The 21,097-nt window shown below is 37.3% G+C and overlaps 1 protein-coding gene across 4 annotated transcripts in view; it reads right to left on the reverse strand.

Moving 5' to 3' along the window:
- The window catches only part of BRINP3 (BMP/retinoic acid inducible neural specific 3), a 227,506-nt gene that overhangs the window by 71,904 nt on the left and 134,505 nt on the right, over positions 1-21,097 (reverse strand). For all 4 annotated transcript variants that reach the window (XM_009473679.2, XM_087732583.1, XM_087732584.1 and 1 more), the window contains one exon: positions 16,859-17,049. In XM_009473679.2, coding sequence (XP_009471954.1) covers positions 16,859-17,049 — 191 coding nt within the window. The remainder of the gene's footprint in view (positions 1-16,858; positions 17,050-21,097) is intronic.

Here is a 21,097-nt window from a genome sequence, read left to right on the forward strand (position 1 = left end):
GCATAAAATACCTCAGAAATGAGAAAGTTCTAGGAATTGGAAATTAACTCAGACTATTTGAATTCTGCTCTATGTTATATTCTTTAAAAATATTATGATTTTTTAGGGCTGTTTAGGTTCATCTGATAGGGAGCAATCACCTGTCTGTTCAAGTCTATTCCCCACTATCTCAGAGAGCAATTTATTATCTGTAAATTCCAGGAGAATACACAAGAACGTGGAAACAAGTCTTTCAATCTATGCTGTGCCACAGGAAAATGAGACAAGAAACCAAGACTGTCAGGAATGCCTCAGCTTTCAGCTAGCAGGAAACATATATAGGTCGAACTAACTTCTAAAGATACTTGAGATAGGGGTCAGGAAGGGAGGGGAAAATCATTACTCCTTATGCTGTTCTGTAATGCCGACTCTGCAGACTGTGCAACACTCCTGAGGCTATGGAAAATGAAAGTGAGGATTTACCCCAGCTGAAATCACTGGCAGCATTGACAGTTCTGGCATTGGAGCCACAATTTTCCCTTTTCAAGGACATCTTAAATCCACTGCATGTCAGATGACATGTTCCCATGCATCCTTATGTAAAGCAACAGGGAAGTTTGCAGGAAATGAGGCTGTTAGCAAACCAGTCAGGGCAGCAGTACCAGAGCCTTTATTTCCTGCACTTTCAGAAATCAAGGGTACATCAGCCTTATACAGACAATAAGGACAGGCATTCTCTCAGAAAGAAAAAGATATCTCTTTTAATTAATTTTGAAAAATAGATGAGAGTGAAGTTCTCTTATGGAGAAGTAATAGACTTAACAAAAATGTAATAAAAGCTGAGTATTTTGTTTCAGTTTACATTTAGATACTTCTGCTTGCCCACATCTTACTTAAATGAATACTAATATTTTTTTCACAACTTTTGTTGCCTAAAGAGACAGCTGAGCAGCAAACAATAAATGAAATCTGTATATTTTGTTTAAAAGATAAAATTAGAAACAAAAAGGAAAGCAAGATACAAATTAAAATAATATTTCATGTTCATAAAAATCTCAAGGCATCTGCAGAAAGCAAAAGCAAAGAAGCTTACTGAAGTAAAGCCCAATTCCTCCATCGTTTTCCAAACAACTCCATTACTATATAAAGCACAAAAAACTTCAAAGAAATCTTGGGGCAGATACTGTAAAGGGAGACCATCTACCTACCTTTAGCACAATTACAAAATCCCATGCAAGGACTTCCCAAGATTATTAGGATTTATATCTTCATGGCTCAGTTCCAGTATGCAATGTTGATGTTACTGGGATTTTTCATCATATCTCCATTAGTTTCAAGAAGACAGCATGATTTGACTATTTATAAGACTCACAGATATTATTTGTCATAATAATACTGCAGTTGAGTGGAAAATAATTTTCTTAGGTTGGGAAAGGGTGAATAAAAAAATATGGTGCTTCCTGAATCAGAATAAAATGTTAAAATGTTCTTTTTCTTTGTGAAACAACATGAAAAAGAAAGTCTAGGTCAATATAAAAATTATCTTTGGGTAATTTGGAAAAATTTTACCTTTAATGTGGTCAGTTTTAAAAATTTTATATATATTATACTTTAAGAGAAAAAATAAGAATAACTTGTGCTAAAGAAAAAGTAAGTGTTAAAGGCTAGCATTAGGACCCAAAAAGAATATAAAAAGGATTTAAACTCTTTAAGCATCAAAGTGATGAGGGCAGATTAATTAAGAAACAGATCTTCCATGGAGATCCTACCTATGATTATATATTTCTGTGCAATTCTAAAACTTGGTTGCAATATTCTCTTTGGTAATATATCTAAAAATTTAATAATTTAAGCTATTTCCAGATCTTATATTTCCTCCCCTGGAATGTATGTAAACTCTTGATTTATTTTTGCTGTCCATAGCACCACAGTTCCTAACACTCTTCACCTCACTTACTGTGACAACTGCAGCAGGACATTTTTCATGTCCACTTTATTTTACCATACCCCAGCCAAACTACCCCTTATGGGGTTGTCATTCTAATCTCTCAAAAGAAATCACATTACTGTCCATAATGTGCATGTCTGCTGGCTTGCTCTCTGCCTGGGTCATATATATGTTTTTAGGGATTTATTTTTAGGTTGTATCCTCATTGCATCCTGCCCACCTATTCCCTCTGGTAAATGATTGTAACACATTTGCCCTTTCTGTCTCATTGGTACTGCCAAATCTCAATTTATAATTTCATAAAAGTCTTATTTTTATGCTACTGGGTTTTACATATTTTCCTGAATATTTGAAGGCCTGCCTACAGAGTTAACAATTACAATTGATCTATAATTTAATCATTAAGTCCCTATCAGGTCTTCAAGCTAAAGGGAAACACTTGGCTAAATTTGTTTTAGAAAAGAAAAGCAACTTTGTACTGAAGCTCTAAACCTCATCACACGGATGTCTCCTCAGTGTTAGATGACTAGTTTAGGTATATCGCTCTATAACTTTGATTCATTATGCTGTTCCATTACTATCGTGTAGTTTCATCTGTGGTGAAAGCAAATCTTCTGCTTTTAAATCCCACAAACTTATGAAAAGACATGGAAAGAACATCTGAGACCAGAATCTGATTCCAAACTTTGCTGCAGTAGATATGTACATCATACATAGTGCATGGCTACAGATAATAAGATTCTTACTCAAAGTAGACCAACAGGATTGACAAACTTGTTCATTGTATAAATTATAACAGATTTAGAATTCAGAAATCAAATCTTTAGCACTTACTTCTTAAACTAAATGTGTATGTTGCTTGTTAAATATTATGTCATAGGAAAAAGCATCTTCAAATATTTATCTGCAATTGCACTTGAATCTCCAATCAAGAGCAAATACCAAATTAGCTAAAGAATAGTAAACCACAAAGGACTTAGTGTTGAATCTATTCTGAAGCATATATGTTTGCTGATGTTTTCTAAATGTTAAAGGAACAATGCTTATAATCAAAGCTAATGTAAGCACTCAGGAACTCATTGCAAGACTCAAAAGTGCTTGTTCTTACTTTGATGAATGAGCCATGACTTTTATATCATCCAAGCAGGTTTGAGGACTTGTCTTGTGAGATCCTCGCAAGATGTGGGAAATCTTAGTAGCGTTTTGGCTCACTGTCATCCAGACTACTTCTGAATTCACTGTAGTGCTGAATGTTAAGGAAACCCTTCAGGGCTTGTCTACAACAGTTTAAATCTGAGTGGTCAGAAAAGAATAAAATTGGTCCTCATTTACCATGCTTAATCTTCATATGGAAATCACTCATAGCAAGAAAAAGTCTCCCAGAGTCTCCCTATTTCTATTCCAGCTGCTATTCTAGAATGCAGAACCATCTATGTTTACAGGCTGGTTTCAGACAGAATTAGTTGAGGAAGCACCAGGAAAGAGTGACTGGGAAAGGAAGCAGTTTATTTGGGATATTAGCTTTCTATATTAGGTCAACTTGCTGCAAGCCCGAGGTGAGGGTAAATACACCAAATCTGAGGGTTTATTTGATTAAGATACAAATATTCACACAGTTCTACCTAGAACTCTCTACTATGAACCAAACAATTATTTTAATAATTTATTATATGTATATAATTAAAAATTACTCTTCAAGTAGCAACTTTTACAGAAAACTTACCACTGTGATGATGAGCACTATTCTAGATAAAAAAAATGATTGAGAAAGGCAAGGCAAGAGGAAAGAACCAAATTTACAAGTGAAGAACCATATGAAAGAAAAGTGTTTGGTTAAAAATAAACCATAAGCTCCTAACACTTTTACCAAAACAGAATAAATTCACCTTTTTATTGCCTCTGAGACCAGTTGTATTCCAGATTTTATTCTACTGCCTTTCTGTTATAGATTAGAAAGGAGGACTGAATCAGGTTTCCCATTTCAGTCAGAATTCATTGGAAATGAGAGTTGGTAGTTGTGTTCTGTATATAGTCTGATCTTTCAGATTGAGTCTGTCAAAATAAATGGGAAAAAGACCATTTCTTCTACACTTAACTCCTGTAAAATATGCACAAAACAAGTGAAGGACCCTGTAGCATAAGGACTGGGATGGTTTTGACTATACCCAGCCTTAAATATAGAAACTTTTAATGTCAAACACTCAAAAGTCTGATGATTGTAGAAACTGGCTGTAGTGAACGAGAACTGGGAAGGTGTAGGTACCAAACTATATTTTCATTATATCCCTTAAAGTTTTAATGAACGCACGAAAAGTGATAGAGAGGAAAAGAAAGAGTATCTCTCTGTCATAGCTGCTAACATATCAAATGGTACTCAAGTATTTCTATAAATTTACAGTAACAAAGACCATTACAAAGTTGAAACACAAAGAAATCAAACAAAAAAACCGTCTTGAGAGGTAGGAATTACAGCTGGATGGAAAATTCCTATAGACATACCAAGATCCTATATTTTCATCAAGAAAGACCAGACCCTCCCCAGTGTAAATCAACACTGAATTTAGTGGAACATTGTGGATTTGCACCACGGGGGTTTTTATGTTTTTGACAGGTGAAAATACCTCTGGCACATGGCATTGAGCATGTTTCATCAAATTCTGCTGTTAGACCTTAACTCGTTCACCATCTATAAAGATACATGAATGAACAAACTGCTCTTTGGAAAGTTTTGGCTAATAACTGAGTGATTCTCAATATTCTTACTTCATGAACTAGACCAAAAGAGAATTTTTAATGTACAGAAGACTGCTCTTAGAATTAGGCTCCAGGGGCAAAGTTATCCAGACAGACTGCTGTGCCTAGCTGGAAAATCATTCAAATCATCCTGATTTGTGGGAATAAAAAGATCTATCAAATATCAAGACCTTCTCATTAGGCCATACGTGGATGTGTCTTATTACGGATCTTAAATTGATATAATTTTTGCAAAAAAAAAAATGTTTAGAATATAGAATCTTGTCCAAGGGCTTATTTTATTCATTTCTTTCTGGACCTGACATAGATGAGACAACACCTAGAGTAAAGAATGATGTATCATAAAGGCAAGTGCATTTCTTTAACCAAAAAATAGAAAAAGAGAGAGCTAGAGTTCCTATGAGCATGAGAATCTAGGGAAAGAGGGAAGTTCAGAAGAAAAAAGAGGAAATAAATGAAGAGAGTACCGCTTATTATCAGTCCTGTGGAGTCCCATGGAAGTGGAGACTTTGTTTGGCTCAGAATTGAAAGGAACTCTACTGCCTGCAGGTTTGACTTGTTTCCGTGTAGACTACCATGTAATTTAGAAAATTTCTAGAGTTATCTAAGCATCCAGCTCCTTTCATGATATGGTAGGAACTTTGACGCAAGTTGGTTTTAGAGTCACAGGTCTTACACATGTAAATGTTTGCATGAAGTTCATATATGTCACTGTATATTTTTTCATGCCTTTTTACTTATTGGAACATTTAGCTTGTATGTAGTGCACAATTCTTTCTAAGCTATTATACTGTGATAGTAGTATATAACTCTTTATATCATACATTATAGACTTGACAGCTTGCTTTATTTTCATCAAGGAAGGACAGATTCTGCCTGGTGTAAACCAACACCAAAGCTGTTGATAAACTTTATTCCATTTTCTTAAGTAACTTTCCTTATTGCCTTTTTAGCATTGTAACCTCCTGATGCTGTGGAGTTTAACAAGTGAAATGCCTTTGTCTTTTACCTCAAGAAAAAACAGTATGATACTTCACCCTTCTGTTTGTGCAACATACCAACTCCTTTCTACAGGATTATTTTTAATAGACTGGTCTTTATGACCAAATGAAAATTTTCAAACATAGGTTAAAATCATAATGCTCTGTCCTCTTGCATATCCTAACCAAAAAAAAAAGAAAAAAAAAAGAAAAGCAGACCCACATGTTTTATCATTATGCTTTAACCAAATATATAAATTGCTGCGCTTAAAGGAACATGGGGTATTTATTTCTTACAGTGATATGCATGGCTCAGTATTGCTGTGAATGTTATATTTCAAACAGAGAACTGGAGTAAGTTTACTTAAATGGACTAAAATATGACAGAAAACATATTGTAATGGTCCCCTTCAAACCATTTTCTCTATTATCGGCAACCTTTTATCATCACATATTTTTACTCATTAAGGACTTCATGAAAAGTTGAAGGAAAAACATGGAATGGTTTTTCGTTTTCAAGGCTGTAGGTACTCCTGGAGAAGATATAATTATATTTCCTTATAAATCTACATACTAGGTAGGAGACTGTATACTGGTATCCTCTATTTACTGGGTTTATTATAATTTTTGGAATATTATGAACTAGTATAAATGTGACACTATAGTTCTTTTATGATTTTTTTTTTAATTTTTGTTTTTTAAATTTTTATTTTACTTTTTACAAAAATCAAAGGAAGAATACTGTAGATACCCCAAAGACCATGAAATGTATTAACTATTCCTTGGGAATGTGAGGGTTAATTTGGGTAATCTAGAGGGAGATAATGAATAATAATTTGATAAATTAAGAAGATGATGGTTGAGGTTGAATGGAGAAAACCTTGATCTCTGATATTACTATGCATGTGAAGAAACTTCTTTGAATTCAGTGGAGTTTATTCATTGTATAAGGTCAGAATCTCACCATGCAAAATTAGAAACACTTTTTGTTTTGGATACTTGATTCAGCAATAAAATCTGTAGAATAGTGATGAAACTAGCAACCTTTCAGATGTCAAGGATCTGAAAACACTATAGTAATCACTCAGTACTATAGAAAGTATAGTATACCTTCTCTGTTTTCTGGTTTTATTTACTTTAGTTTCATTTTTTAAGGGAAAAAAAAAAAAAAGAATATGAAAAATTTAAGGAACTGTAGTATGAATTGTTCATAGGATTTGACAACTGTGATGGCAAGTGTTCTGTGAGTGCTGTCAAGGTCTCTTGTTTACATATGTATATTTATAACCTGCTTAGGGTTTGGCAGTCTTTATTTTCTTGGAAGTTTTTTTACCCTTCTCTCTTGCCTAACTACATAACTGATATAACAAAGTCCTTCAATTTGTTATGATCTATCATGTCATATGGTCTATCCTTTTTTGTTGTTGTTTTGTGTTGTTGTTTTTGTTTTTATTTTTTTAAAGTGAAGAATAGTTATCTAAAGTCTTTCCAAAATGCATACACTAGCATCTCTATTATGTGCTATTTTGTTGCTTTGAAAGCACTTCACGCTGTGTTACCAACTAGCTGGCGATGTTATAACTTCTTTCACCCATTACTCCTCTATGCACATTGCTGAAAACGTAATGAGACAGCGTAGTCTGTATTAGAGGCTGCTAAAATACATCCTTTTATGGTTGTCATGCTGCAGCTGCTGTGATATATTGTGTCAATTATGTTGCTGAGTATGCATTCTGAGAGCATTTAGTAAAACATGTTATTGCATTAACTTGCTGGTCCTTTATTTTCCCTTTTTCTCTCACTCTCTGAAGTAGTGAGGGCCAGATTCTCAAAGGAATTGTGATGTTTTACACCAGTTGAAGAGCTGACCTCTACCTTACCTGTTAGGGAAAGCAGCCCTGGAGTTTCAATTTAATTAAAACTCGACTATCCAAATGAACTAAGGTCGCTTTTAATATTATCACATTAAATTCTTGAACAAGAGATGGAACTAAATCCCTGAGCTTTGCACTTAGTATATTCTTAGAATTAGTTAACGGTCACAAGATTTCATTGTACCTATGGTGAATTCGATCCAAAGATCTCCAACAGGTCCCAGACATAAATGCATAAAGCCTCATGCATTTCAATTTTATAATGAGACAAACACAAATCCTGTGCTGTGCAGCAGAACGTGGTATAGAGATATCTTAGCTACCTGAGATTGGTCTAGCTTCAGAAAAAGAAGGGATATAGCTGTGGAAGTCCAGGGCTACTTCTGAGCAAATAAACCCTGTTGACATGTATTTGTCTGGGCACAGCATTGTGGTACAGCTTTCAGGTCATGCCCTGTGTTTCACATTTTATTGATGTTAGCACCATGTACTAGCACATGGCCTCTGTGCCATGCTTTGTGGCGTGGTTTAGCCAGACTCAAAGAGCCGAGTGTCAGCATTTTGATTCCAGCTGTCTAAACGTGCCTATTGAAATCCACAATTAAATTTAGGTTACTGAAAGACCCTTAGGAGCTAGGTGATGCCCAAAATGTAACAGAAGATACATGCCTAACTGCAGGTCCCAGTTCTTCTGGTAAGATTAGATAATGACCCAAATTTAAATTTAAAAATCCACACCTAGTCATATAAATAGTGAGCTGATTTTGTGAAGCTTTTAATAACGAGTGAGTTTTTCAAGGTAAACTGTAAAAGTATTTAATTTTCACAAAAATTGCATGGGAGTTCACCACATCAAGACAAAGATTTGGGAGCACAATTTCTATGTATTTCCTGAAAATCTTCATTTTTAACTCCCCCTTTGAAAATTTCAAGCTTTGGTCTTGTATGAGGGCAGTCTGACTTCCCAAGATAGTGGAGAATTTGGGATTTCATAATGGACCTGAAAAATACTTGTCTTTGAAAATCTGTACTGTGGCTTTTCCTTAACATGCTTAAGTAATGTCACCATACCTACACAATGGGGAAGCCACAAAATTTTGAAAAGGGACAATCATTTCTGGCTTTTAGTTTCCTAGGTTTGTTTAATTAAACTTACATTTGCTATTTAATTTCTTCAATGGAGTCAACAAATACCTGATATTACAGGTCTTTCTGGCCCAATGTTTCCAGCTGTGATTTTACAACTTAAAACTCTTGCTGGGCACAATTTTTTTGAGCTTTCCAATTTTTGGTCATTTACAAGGTTTCTCAGCTATATAGTCTTAAATCCTGTCCACAAACTGACTGGGGAAAGTGAGGGCAAGAAGGGTTCAAGATCTGGATTTCAAAAGCTTCAAAAATTTGGCTGTTTATACAAAATTGTGAAAACTATCTACACTTAGAATTTGCCAGAAATCTGACAAAAGTGCAAGGCTTTATAGTATTTCAGCATTTCCACTTTTGATTGCATCAGTTACTTGAATCCACAGAAAAACACATATAAGTATGAGGTATGAAAGAAAAAAAAATGAAGTAAAGAAGCTTTTTCAGACAAAACAAAGAAATAAAAAAAATGGCCTGGATTTCAGTCTGAGTTTTGAGTGAGAAACTATTTTCATTACATTTAAGTTTCCACTCTAACAGCCCACCATGAGTCATTCATGGGTTAGTTATAGATGATCAGATATAGTTACCATCACAACAGAGCCCTGTTCTTATAAACTCTTTGTAATCTAAAGTTTTCAGAGACAACAAAAGTGCTTAAATCTCTCATACCAAAAAAAGTGTTTTGGGGAAAGAAAAAACCAAATTGCACAACAAAATTTAATTGAAATTAGAGGGACATTCTCAAGGATGTTTATTCTTTCTCACTCAGATGGAATAAATGGGCTATAATCTGGCTGTAAATAGCTGGTGGAAAATTCGATTTATTCATCTGTTCTTCTGTTGCCTCCTGTTCTTTTATTGCACTGTGGCTGTCCCACAGCTATTTGGACCCTAAGAGAACACCTACACCTGCCCCAGCTCCCTTGAAAGAAAATGTATTATGGAATGGAAGAAGATACACTCCAAAAGACAACTACTGTAACACCCTCTCTTTATTAACCAGCAATGTTATACTTGCCTAACATAACTGTGTTTATCCTTTTGCAGAATGCAGTGAGAGTATTCAATAATATTTAATTTACTATGAGACCAATGTATTTCTTATCTGTTCTGCACAATTGTTTGGACTTAGTGCAGAAGTTCATTAGTGACAGTGGTGGAATTACAGCTTCTAGCAAACAGGAATCAGGGGCATTTTTGAGCAGGAGTATACTGCTGTCTCCCAGATGCATTAGACTTAGAAAGCAGAATGAAATCTGGATGTGCTATGCACAGCCCTCTCCCATCTACCCACCATTGAAAAGGTCTCCTAATTAGTTGTTAGGAGTATGGATGCATGATCTCAGTGTAGTACACGAAGGTCATTCTGCCAGTGGGCAATGAAAGGACATGTTGCCAGACTCACCGTAGATGCTACAGTAACTAGTGACCTTCATGTCTTTTTTACACCACCCAACAATCAGCAAAGGAAAGAGGTCAGACATATGGATTAGGGTCATTGCATAGTCCTAGGTTGCAGGTCATTTCACCTTCCCCTGGGAAGCTATGGTTAGACCTTCAATAGGTGTAAATTCGCCTGGCTGTACAGAAGCAAGAACAACGCTGAGTTGGAAGAGCTGAGAATATTGCTCATTAAAGATACCACACAGCGAAAGAAAGAAAAACATGTACTGACTTTATTTGTATTCTGCTTCCCCAAGTGTAAAGGATTTTATTAAACAAGAGGAGAGCATACCCCATCATCCTAACAGGGATGTTAACAGGGAGACCTAAGAGCCATCACTGCATCTGAAGAGAAATTTTCATGGGAAAAAGCTTCTAAAATGAGTATGCAAAGAAAGTAACGTTGGATCTGTATTGTTTCAAACACAACAGGATGTACATTCATGTAAATGTATATGCAAATTAGATGCAGCCCTCAGGCACTTGGTGAGTTTCCAATGAGGCCCTTGAGGCTGCAAACTGTTGATTTAGCATATGAGCCTAACCACCTACACTACAATGCATGCATTAAAATAATATTGAAAGAATCTGTGTATCAGGGACTTTTAACTAGTTTAAATATTGGTATAGGCTCTGGGTAGCTCCCACAAACATTTGATTTTCAGTTGGAAAATGTTGTGATGTAGTGATTTTACCTTTTTTAATGTGGAATAAACAATATATTGTCTATGTGATTAATGCGAAGCCTCAATCAGTTGTGCTTATGTTATTTTTAAGGAGAATTACATCACAGCTAACAAACTTGATTACAAAAAAATTTCATTAATAAACTTGGTTCATCAAATACATCTCTTCCATTGCTTTCCTCGTGCTGCACATTAACAGATTTGCTCTGAATGGTATTGTTTTTCACCAGATAAAGAAGAATTAAACATGAAGACTTTAATGTTAAATCTCACTTCCCCCTTCTTAATGCTTTCCTTTCTCTGTGACATAACTTAGTATTTTGATAGAAAAGCTTAATTATAAAACTTATCAAAATATTATCTTCCCGCATCAGTCCCACAAAATAATGTATCAAGATCTGTATGAAAAAAAATCAGCTACCACATATCTCAATGAATTTGAATAAAGAATATAATAATTGCTCAAGTATTAACTGTTTTAATTACATAAGGGAGAAAAATATTTCATTACATGTCACTTTCCAAAGACAAATTCTTAGAATTTGGGAAAACAGATATTTATTGCTGGTGATATATTTTCTTCCAGAAGACTGATTGAGCTTGATCAGTCTCATCTAATATTTGATCTATTGTTGATTTGGCTCTGTAACTCAAGAGACTTAATGGATCTCTCTCCATGTTCCATCTGTAAAGACCTTAGGCCTTAATCTGTTAAGGAAGCACTAGAGGAAGAATCTGGAAACGTTAGGAACTGAATGGCCAAACCTAGACACAGCCCTAGTTTGTGAATGGGTGAGTTGCTCATTGCTATCCTAGCATATCGAGCACTGCTATAGCTCTGTTAAATGCTCATCCTCTTTCCTGTTCTAGATAAATCCATTCTCAGTGGTGCTTTTAAGGTAGCTTCAAGACCCCCTCTACTACTGCATGCTTAGTTTTTTTCTTGCTGTTTCATGTTCTTGTAGATGAGAGAATATTTCTTCCCATAGTGTTATTATTACATTTTTGTTGCTAAATGATTATTAAACCTTATTGATGTGTTACCAATTTACAATGCATCCAAAAAGAAAATTTCTCCTTCCCCAAACCAGACAGCCTAAAAGACAGATAAGTTAGGAGAAAAGAAAAATCACAAGAAAGGGCACAGAATTAATATAGTAACTTGTTTAGGAGACACATAATGTTGTTTATAAGTATTATCTTTGTGCTTTTTAAGAGAAAACATGCATTTTTTGCAGGTACAACTATAGAAAAAAGAGGTGTGAGGAGTGATCTAGTCTTTTTCTAACTTGAAAAGGGAGGCTTATACCAATCTTGGAACTAAAAGGAATGAAAAATGTTGGCTTTGTTTGTTTGTTTGTGTTTTTGAAGGAAGGAAAGTGTATTTTTAATCTCTCTTCTCAAATAATCTTTTTAGGGGTTTCACAACCATCAGGATAGGCATGTCAGAACACTACAAATATCAAATACATGGTTGTGTAAACAGTTGTGCAAAGTTGTTTCTAACTACTGCTGCTGTTGAAGATTGCCCATAGTCACAGGAAATGTGAAAAACAAACAATCAAAGAAGCCAACAAGCAAATATTAACAAAGGACTCCTGTTCATTTCAAAGTCCAAAACTCGAGGAACACCTTTGTGGCAGAGCTCATTTGTGCACTCAAGTGCTATGATTTATCTGTAAATATCATGTATTTTGATTTGTGCTTCAAGTCTTGCCTGTTCCGAACAGTATATTTTTTTTTGTTTTATTCAGATACGCATTCCCAAAAGGATAGCTAAGTTCTCCCTAGTAAGTGTATGAGTTATATGAATCATTATTAATACTCTTAGTTCTCTCTTCCTAAAATATAAACAACTCTGCTAGTATGGTAGAATCTAATATACTGCATAATAAAAAGCCATCCAAAAATGTAAATAAAATTGGCTGACAAAAAAGGAAGCAAAAACAAACTATTCAAAAGATAAACTATCTTTTTTTGTTTTTTCTTTTCACTGAATTGAAGTTATATGTACATGCAAATTATGTTTTAAGACACAGAATTGCTATCTAAGAGTGAATAAAAAATTATAGTATCAAATACTAAATAGATTCTGAACATGATTTTTTTTTTTTAACTAGTCAGCAGTCAAAAAATGGTTTTGTATCACTTGGAAAACTTCTAATATAAATTCAGAATTTCAGGGATTTCTAAATCTGTTGCAACACCTTTTTATTGGATTTCTTTGATGCTGGTCAGAAGGGAGTTATGGTAAACTGAGAGAGCTTTTTTTGGACTCCCTTTGGAAATCCTCAGTTCCATCTCTCATGCAGAGGAAGGCTTTGAGCAAAGCTGTGGTGAGCGAGCCAGACACAGAAAGTGCTGTGACTTAAAAAGCCACCCAGTAGTTTGCTTGTGTAAAAAGCACTAGGTTCACTCTCCTCCCTGGAGCAGCCCAGGAGGGGGAGGCACAGAGCTGGCTGATGGCCACCCTGGTCCTCAGGTCCCCCAGGGTGTCACTTCTCCCGAATCAGCCCTCAAGCTGATCTGCTGGAACATAGAGACCTGTCTCTGTAGCTCTACAGAAAGCCTGTGGTCTAAGTCAGATGTCAGTATATATGTTTTAATAAATGATCTTGAAATATGCTATTTACACCATGGATCTGGAACTTCACTTGAGGGTTTTCCAATTTAAAAACAGCAGTGTTTCAAAAATCTGTGTGGGGAGATAACAAAAAAATGCCTTCCCTGGCTGCTTTTGTGTTCCTAGTTTTCAACAGAAGCAGTTTTTTTGTTCAGTTAAGTGTTTTGACAATAGAAATTTGTAATGCAAATGCTCCCCGTGTCTCAATGAAAGCAAGCTAAAAAGCAAGGGTTTCATGTATCAGCACTGTTGCATCTGATCTGAGAACCATTTTCTAGAGACCCCTGCAGTCAATTAACTAAATCAGACTTGCTGATGGACTACAGCTTGCATTTTTATCTATCTGAGGGGGTGGAGAGAAAACTTAGTCATTTTGTAGTGTTTGTAAAAAACTTTGGACACGCAGAAGGTTCATTACATAAATTGATAGCAAGCAGGGTTGAATATTGCATTATGACACAAATTTGCTTTAAAAAAAATTCACTGAAGAGAAAGGAGAAATTTCTTTCAGACGCTGTTTTGTCTCTACATTTATATGTTCTATCACTTCAGTTACCACTGGTTTCAGCCATAAATTATCTTAATATAGAAGGAAAGTTTTGCATGTGGGTTGACGGAAGGAGCCTAGTTTTAGAGGTTTCTGTACATCTACATAATAAACAATAAGATTATGAAGATAAGTCAGATCAGAGGGATGGGTAGTATGATGGTCTGCAGCAAGACTGTGTGATCCAATGGGCAACCCTCAGATGAGATCGAACTCTGTGTTCGTTCTGCTGCATTTTCAGCTCTACTGCCTGAATAGCCAAATACCATCCTGCACCTGCGGATGACCAGCTCTGAGCTGGGGATAGCTGCCATGCCATCAGCCCACAATGGATGGGACAGGAGGAATATCCTCCATATACGAGCAGCCAAACTGAACAGGTGCTGCTGAACCACAAATTCTGGTTGTATCCATCTCACTGTAAAAGCCCTGGCATTCCCAAGGAAGTAAATTTATATTTACTTGAATAACAGCTAAGGTAGTTGGAAACTGCAGTTGGCTTCAGATGGTCTTTAATGAAGACCTTAGTTACCAGTGGAAAGATCCAATGAGCGGAATGGATTCTAAATCACATCTTACGTTAAAAGCTTCATAATTAATGCATACTCAACTGCAAGTTAAAATTTTATTTACTCTTCAATGCTGGAAATGAACTGAGAGAGGTTATTTATTTGGTGGTGAATGGAGTCCAATCCAGTTGGCGGCCGGTCACAAGTGGTGTTCCCAAGGGCTCAGTATTGGGGCTGGTCCTGTTCAACATCTTCATTGATGATCTGGATGAGGAGATTGAGTGCACCCTCAGTAAGTTTGCAGATGACACCAAGTGGGTGGAAGTGTTGTTCTACTGGAGGGTAGGAAGGATCTACAAAGGGACCTTGACAGGCTGGATCGCTGTGCGGGACAACCGAGGGATCAGGCTCAGCCAGCATAGGTTCATGAAAGGGAGGTCCTGTTTCACTAACCTGGTCTCCTTCTATGACAAGGTGACCCACTTAGTGGATGATCGGAAGGCTGTGGATGTTGTCTACTTGGACTTTGGTAAGGCCTTTGACACAGTCTCCCACAGCATTCTCCTGGAGAAGCTGGCTGCACATGGCTTGGATGGGTACACACTACGCTGGGTTAAAAACTGGCTGGACGGCTGAGCCCAGAGAGTGGTGGTGAATGGAGTCCAATCCAGTTGGCGGCCGGTCACGAGTGGTGTTCCCCAGGGCTCAGTGTTGGGGCCAGTCCTGTTCAATATCTTCATTGATGATCTGGATGAGGGGATGGAGTGCACCCTCAGTAAGTTTGCAGATGACACCAAGTTGGGTGGAAGTGTCGATCTGCTGGAGGGTAGGAAGGCCCTCCAGAGAGACCTGGGCAGGCTGGATCACTGGGCTGGGGCCAACTGCATGAGATTCAACAAGGCTAAGTGCAGTGTCCTGCACTTGGGTCACAACAATCCCATGCAACGCTACAGGCTGGGGGAGGAGTGCGTGCAGAGCTGCCTGGCGGAAAAGGACCTGTGACTGTTGGTTGACAGCCGCCTGAACATGAGCCAGCAGTGTGCTCAGGTGGCCAAGAGGGCCAATGGCATCCTGGCCTGTATCAAGAACAGTGTGGCCAGCAGGACCAGGGAGGTGATAGTGCCCCTGTACTCGGCACTGGTGAGGCCGCACCTCAAGTACTGTGTTCAGTTTTGGGCCCCTCACTACAAGAAGGACATCGAGGTGCTGGAGCGTGTCCAAAGAAGGGCAACGAAGCTGGTGAAGGGTCTGGAGCACAAGTCTTATGAGGAGCGGCTGAGGGAACTGGGGTTGTTTAGTGTGGAGAAGAGGAGGCTGAGGGGAGACCTTATTGCTCTTTACAACTACCTGAAAGATGGTTGTAGTGAGGTGGGGGTCGGTCTCTTCTCCCTAGTAACGAGTGACAGGATGAGAGGAAATGGCCTCAAGCTGTGCCAGGGGAAGTTTACGTTGGATATTAGGAAAAACTTCTTCAACCGAAAGGGTGGTCAGGCATTGGAACAGGCTGCCCAGGGAGGTGGTTGAGTCTCCATCCCTGGAGGTATTTAAAAGATGGGTAGACGTGGTGTCTGAGGACATGGCTTAGTGATGGACTTGGCAGTGTTAGGTTAACAGTTGGACTCGATGATCTTAAGGGTCTTTTCCAACCTTAGCGATTCTATGATTGTATGATTTCAAATAAGGAACATTAGGCTGAGAGCTGCTCAAAAGAACAGTTGTTGCTTTATATAATACCTACCAGGGCACTGATCTTAGCCAAGCATCCTCCAGTGTTATGAGTAACCTACAGCAGTCAGTAGGCAGGATGCTTTGACAGACAAACTGTAGTAAAATAAGTTCCTAACAGAAAATAAGATGTGCCTCCACAAAACTGTAGAACCAAGAGCTCTAAATTGTTCCAAAGGTCAGTAAAAAAAAAAAAATGTTAAAAAAAAAAAAAACATTTCAGTCACAGGAGTACAATAACTATGTTGGAAAAAAAAAAAAAAAAAAGAAGAAAAAGAAAGAAAAAAAGAAACAGGAGGGAACTGTATGCGCCCATACACAGATATAAGTCTGCCTATAAATGCAGTTGCTGAGCGCACATGTAAAGGAGATTGTCTCAATGACCAAATACTTCTATAAGGGCCATTAGTATCATTCAAATTATGTATTGGTCATCAAGAGTAATAACTTTAGTGTGCTAGACCCTCTTCTAAGATAGAATCTTCATTATCAATGAATGGTTTGATTCAGGTAAAATAGTTTAGAACAAAAATTATTGTTTTGCTAAGAAATCTTTTTTTGCTAATCAAAACACATTTCTCCTGAGAAGCAGGTAGTGAATCTGGGAACACATCTGCAGGCTGGTCCTAGAGGATTTCCCCTACCTTTATGGCAGTGGAGGCAATCTGGATGTGGTGGAGTCTGCGCAGTGTGCTGTCCCTGTCAATGAAGTAGGAGGCTGCGAGCTGGTGCAGGGTCTCCAGATTCACAGCAGAGCTGTTTGTGCTGGGATCACTTCCTTCTGACCTCTTGCTCAGCTTCCGTTTGTCCACAAAAATTGTGAGTGACTCCTCTCCTGAGCAGGGAAACAGAAATCACAGCATTCATCAGTGACATCTTTGCAAGTCTCATTTTGCCAGAAATAAGGTGGCAACACAAAATATTCCCTAGCTGTTGTCTAATGTTTATATATCCCTCCCTGGTGGCAGATGCAGATACTTCAGTGCCTAAGCACATGGACAACAGACACTATTCTAGGTATTTATTCTTTTTTTTTTGGTGCCTCATATGAATATCAACTATACAATAGGACACACTTATGCCTAAAATGCAATGACACTGGGGATAAGTCTGCTATACTAACTCCTATTTACCAACAATATAGAGATATTCTGTAGACATTGAATTTAAATCGTGTATAAAATATGTTTATTTCCAAGGTTGCTTAATACTTCATTTTTCACTATTGTTAGCATAAAAGAAAATGAAGCCAGTGTAATACTTAAGACTTTTCTTTTTTTTGTTTCCTTCTTTTAAAACATGTATCATGTCTGAGTTCAGAAAAAAGATACCTTGTTACAACTTGTTGCAAGCAATCTTGTTAGAAGCAATCCTGTGTTTTCTAATCAATTCACCAATGGTAAGATGCCTGAAACCTGATATAACAGATGTCTTAAACTATATTTATATAACTGAATAGTATAAAAATATATAACAAGAATGCTAATCAGTTACTTTAAAAAAAGGGAAACATGAATAACACTTTCCTAACTTTCAAAGTAGAGATGCTTTTCTGAAAGCAAAGAGAAGCTCTGGAACTTTATATTGTAGTTTTCTCACTTCCTTTCTTTTTAAAGAGACATGGAGAAATACTTTTTAATTTAGAAATTTTAATTCTTGTAGGGTTATTAAAAAAAACAAAAACAAAAACAAATCTCATTTGTTTGACTGAGTGAGTTCTTAAGAACCATTCCAGATCAGACCTACTGATACTGTTAAATTTGTAAAGAATTTTCCACATTGTTTATTTCATGGATATGTTTTTCCTGCATTTCAGGCTAAGCAAGAATTCATTCATTCAGTAATGTGTTTAAGCTGTGGCAGTGTGCTCTCCCTGCTCCCCTGCCAACCCCCCCACCCTGACCTGACGTTTTCCGTAATCCTGCTCAAGCGATAATCACCAGTGGTAGTCATGATGGATGCATCCAGCTCAAAGTGGGTTTGGGGGAGACAGATAACAACACAATAGCCAATAGCTAATTTATGGCAATGTGTCCACCTAACCACAGTGCTGGTCAATGTCTGACTCAAGCCAAATTTGGAAGAAACTAACATACGCAGTCAGTATGTAAATATGACTATGAGTTAATCTTGTTAAACCACTGTCACATTTACTATATACAATAAATATACAATAAACTTATGAGTGCAGTCTCACTCCATCCACGACATAGGAAAAACTCTTTACTTCAGAAAATGAATTAGAAAAATAATTTATTGACTCAGTATTTTCTTCTGTGCAACTCCCATCCAAAGTAACTACAAAAACACTTTTCTCATTGTCTGAGCCTGTGTTTGATAACTTGCATTCTTCAACATTAACATCAAGAATCAATTAATAATACCATTATACCTGTATTTTAGGTGCTGAACAACTCCACTGAATGCCATTTCCTTGTTCCTGGAAAGGAAGCTACCATGATATGGTCTGACTTGTCACTTGTGCTAGTTTCATTGCTCACCCATCTGCTACAGTGGCATTTTGCCTATTCAGAGGATGGGATTCCAGCTTTGGATGGCTTTACGTGCCAAAAAATATAGCTGTAGAGGGATAATATGTAGGATGAAAACATGACATCATCTTTAAAGGGAGATAATCTTGGTGGTGAGCAATGCTAAATAAAGAATGCATGCCTCAGTGCAGGAGACCACATCTGTTGACAAATTTGACACACAGCTACCTCAGCTTGCAAAATTCATTTGTGTTTGGAGAAAGAGGAGTGCGTTCATGTTAATCAATGTACCTTATGATGTTTTCCAGTCTCTCACAAATTCAGAGGACAGTGAGGCCCTTCAGATCTCACACAGGCAAAACTGCCATTATCCAGGAGCCTCTTATCTAATTAGACCTGCCAGGCTTGTCCAGTATGTTCATTTTGTCCTGGAAGGGACAGCTGCTGCCCAGGACAGCTGGCTATTCCAGCTGGACCTACTTCAGTTTTCACCACTATATTTCTACTTCTCCTTCTACCTTCTCATAAAGGGTCTTTTTTGTGCATGCAGTCATCAAAGCAGGGATTAATTGCCTGAACTCCAAAGAACCAGGAATTAAAGCAGCCTCCATAAATAACAGGAGTTCCCCATCCAGTTACCTAATTTTTGTGCTGTAATAAGTAGACACAACTTCACATTTTATTTAACTGCTGCCAAAACCTCCTGCAAAGCAGACTAGGATTGCTTGGCAGGGCAGGCATGAGGACACTGCAGTAGCGCAGACTTGTGCACCACATTTTGCTGTGCTACCCTGATTGAAAGGTGGTGCCAGTCCTGTGGCCAGGTGGGCCATGCTGCATCAAAGCCAACTGCCACGAGCAGAGAACTGGGAAAGCACAGCAAAGTCTAATGACTTGTACTTTGAGAGAATTTGCCATCAAAATCTGGTATAGGCTCCAGCATTGTTGGCATTCAGCTATACCTATGCAATAAAACCTGCCTTTTCAAACCTTGTCTTGTGACTCTAGCTACTATGAAAGATGTTCCTGAAATGGAAAGCAATGGAGTGGGCTGAGATTTAAGCCAGGGGCCATGGGCTTTGTGCAGCTGTTTGTGGAGCTATAAAGACAGTTATATCAGAGCAGACAACATCAGAACTCACAGGAGTAAATACTGTATCAGTTACCAGTTCAAGCTGCGCAAATAAGGTCCAAAATTTCACTAGGAGATTTCTCTCCATTTTTTCCCCTTTTCCAGAGGTCTTAACTAGTATATTTAAAGTGACTTTTGCAAGCTCGACCAGCTTTCCACTGAAAATATCTTATAATGAGTTGTAAGGTAAAAGACAACAAGCCCTTAATGTTGCAGGAAATCTCTGAAAAGTAAAAATTTTTTTGAGGTTCTTTGTGTTTCTTTACTCAGTATACTACCCCACCTTGCTCTGTTGTAAACTTTTTTGATTGATCTGTATTATTTGTTAGTAGAGATGGTGGAACTGCTTCGATGTCAACAGAATTCTGGTAAGTTTTGTTATTAAAACAGGGTTTGTTTATTTTTCTCCCATTAAAAACGCTTGTTCTATGGAGAGCAGAACTGCAATAAAAACTCCCATTTCAAATAAATAGCTTGAAGAAGGACAGTATTGTGTGTTGTGTTGTTTTGTTTTGATTAGAAAATGTCAGGAAAATAACCTTTGAATGCCCTCACTATTATCCAAGTCCTTCTTGGTCCCATGCTTGCCGTGGCAGTTGCTGGTCGGTGTGTTTTGGCAGGCAGGCAGGATTCCCTACTATCCCCAGCCCTGCAGCCTTCGTCCCTGCTCCCTGACAGATATGTTTTGTTTTTCATGCTCTGTAACAGGGTTGAAATGATTTTGAATGTTCATTTTGGTTCAGATCACACCAGATTACATCTCCCAAAGTTGAGTGAAGGCACACAGCTGGAGTGTTGGGTCCTTTGGTGTAAACGTGAAGGAAGCTCTTTCTCCTCAAAAATCTCTGCATTGTGTTTGTATGGCATCTCATACAAGCGGGTACTAGTTCATTACTGGTATTCTCAGGCACTATGCTAATACCAGGTGCAATCAGCTAGGCTTCAAAAATATTTGTTGTTCAAAAGACATCTTACAGAGTCTGAAAGTTTTTCATCTGCCAAAGCTGATTTGAATTTGAGTTAATTTAGAGAAAGTTAATTTAGAGAAAATGAAATCCATGCCAAAAGAGACTCTTCTGTCACATTTGAAACATGGATGAATCTTGTTTTTTACTGATTACAGTCTACCGCCATGAAATAGGCTAAGAAGACATCGAAGCATTAGCTAAAAAACAAATGTGATTTAGAAAACTATTCAAGGTTATGAATTTTAAGAACTGAAAAGGATTAATGACAGTGAATACTAAGAAAACAGTTAT

This window comes from Nipponia nippon, unplaced genomic scaffold (assembly GCF_047370975.1).
Source record: "Nipponia nippon isolate SJK-2023a ecotype South Korea unplaced genomic scaffold, ASM4737097v1 scaffold_5, whole genome shotgun sequence".
NCBI lineage: Eukaryota > Metazoa > Chordata > Aves > Pelecaniformes > Threskiornithidae > Nipponia > Nipponia nippon.